At 34.4% G+C, this 2,500-nt stretch overlaps 1 protein-coding gene across 1 annotated transcript in view; it reads left to right on the top strand.

Annotated features, from left to right (window-relative positions):
- Window positions 1-2,500, top strand: part of LOC144967969 (uncharacterized) — a 25,572-nt gene that overhangs the window by 3,613 nt on the left and 19,459 nt on the right. The window contains exons 3-4 of the mRNA XM_078905796.1: window positions 692-921; window positions 1,826-1,965. Coding sequence (XP_078761922.1) covers window positions 692-921; window positions 1,826-1,965 — 370 coding nt within the window. The remainder of the gene's footprint in view (window positions 1-691; window positions 922-1,825; window positions 1,966-2,500) is intronic.

Here is a 2,500-nt window from a genome sequence, read left to right as displayed (position 1 = left end):
AAGCAACAGAGACAACGCCGTTAAGAGCCAAGTACTCATTTTACACCTGAGTACAGTGAGAGAATATGAGTAAAGGGCCTTCTCCAAGGACTGAACTCTATGCGCCGCTCAGATCAGGACTCAAACCCCAGACCTTTCGATCCAAGGCGAGTGTCATACCTCAAGACCACATAGCTGCACAACCTTCGCAGACTTACCGGGAACTTCTCATATGACAGTCTGAATGCCCAATATCAACTTTTCAGGTTTATTTCCTTTACTTTCAATTTATCATCTTACTGTCAATCCTGCTGATTCCAATTTTAATGAGGCATGTTTTTAATTTTTTCATTTTTACAGACTTCTGAATTGTTCTATTTATGAATAGAAAGGAATTAATGTGATATAATTCATATAAATATGTTGAAAATGATCCTGATATGTTTGTTGATATCAAAGAACAAGGCTCAACACAAAGGAATCGTAGCTATATAAGGGTTTTTATATCAGGCCAAACATTCCATTTTTCTCAGGAATTTTTTTGGTTTCATAATTGTATTTTATTTATTAAAATTTATCAAACATGGTAAATGTGGTAAGAAATGTAGTTAGCTTTTAATACCGTGATTTAATTTATTCACATTATTATTTAATTTATCATCAGTATTATTCTACCATATCAAGTTTAAACATTAAATTTGTATTCTACCAGTATTCACCCTGGAACACTGCACCTAAAAAGTGGTGCTGTGGATCTTAATCAAGACGATGGATTGCCTGTTGCCACAGATTGTTCTTGCCTTCGGTCAGGTGCTGCTTCATTAAGTGCTAGGATAAATATTCGATCAAACAGCTTAGAGCGGAGACTATCAGACAGGTTTGTGAAGGAAGAGACCCATGACAAAGAGGTACATACTGAGGAAGAGGAAGATGAAGATGATGGTAAGTTCTATTGATAGTAATGACTAAAATAATGAAGTGGCTTCATCTTTAGTGTACAACAGATCTTTTCCATGAGATTTTCACAAGCAATTACATGGGGTTCTCATATTTAAAAAATGGTTCATACCCATAATATCAAATCTAATTTTGATTATCAGGTGGTTTTCTTACTTGTTCATGCTCTGAGTAAGGTGAATTTAGAATTGAATGAAATAAATTATGTTATGTTACCAGTCGCCGAATTCAATAGGGTTAGTACTAAAATTATGAGGATTCACACTCGCAGTGTTATGGCCTGTTATTTTGATGGGTTGTGTGACAAGTGAAGTTTCTTCACTTGAATAAATCATTAAGCCCTTGGAAATAATATTGTTTATATGCAACTGTCCATATAATAATGCTCGCTTCAAGCAAACAGGGACATGACATTGACAGAGTCAGTGATAATCACATTACCATAATATTGTTAATATTTTTAATGTAAATGAAAATGTTGCTGCTCGAAGCTCGAAGAAATAAATAACAATGTGAAATTGAATGTAAGCTTCAACTGAATATAGGAAAACAGATTCATCTTAACAACGCCACTACCACCTTATCTCATTTGTCTGTAGTGTTTCATTCATCCTGTTTTGTTGATAAAGGGGAAACCCGAAACATCTATTTTATCTGTTTTCGTTTATTGAATTGAAGTTTACATTCAATTTCACACTGTTATTTAATATTTTAAAAGAAAGTGACCCTATTTTTTAATTTTTTATTGTTGATAATGAGTTTTCTACACGGAACATGTAACTTATATTATGATAAAGGAATCATGCTATTAGAGTTCAGTGCATTTTACCAGCAAACTTTATCCTTTGTATTCTGTTATTGACATAATTATTTTTGCTTTATATTTTAGGTTTACAGCTTGCAACATTATTCAAAACCTTTAGCAAATTCTCTGGTAAACATCTGAATCCACTACAAGCCAAGAGTATTGCTCGTCTTGCCAAGGGTTACAATGGGAAAGAGACTCTCAGCCATCAGGACGCTGATAAGGTATCACAGTGACATTTGTAGTGTTACTAGGCAATCATTAGTATTGTCATAGAAACTTGGATTACAACAGTTTTATGTGCCATATTGTCATAGAAACTTGGATTACAACAGGTTTTACTGTGTGCTGGGCAAAATATGATAATATTATTAACAATCTGAGCCCCAGTGTTTGACCAAATCTTGATCTAAAACCCCATGGCTGATAAAATGAAATGTTACAAATTCAGGGAGGATCATTCAATCACAACCTTTGACGATCAAATCAATAAATATTCAAAACTTTTTGTCAATATTATAACCCAAGAATCAATCACCAAATGACGCTGAACATGAACTGATACACATAGTGGATGTCTCCGATCTGAATTACAATACATAATAATCAACCAACTGCTTAATCTATAAGTGTGGTTATGTGGTCTAGTGGTATGAGACTCGCTTTCGGATTGGAAGGTCCTGGGTTCGAGCCTCGCTCGGCGCATAGTTGAATCCTTGGAAGAGACTCTTTACTCACATTCTCTCACTGTACTCAGAT

This window comes from Berghia stephanieae, chromosome 3, assembly GCF_034508935.2.
Source record: "Berghia stephanieae isolate SIO BIC M18660-M18661 chromosome 3, UCSD_Bste_1.3, whole genome shotgun sequence".
NCBI classification, from domain to species: Eukaryota; Metazoa; Mollusca; class Gastropoda; order Nudibranchia; family Aeolidiidae; genus Berghia; species Berghia stephanieae.
Note: the sequence above shows the minus strand (reverse complement) of the source record. Positions and strands in the feature narration are given on the sequence as shown.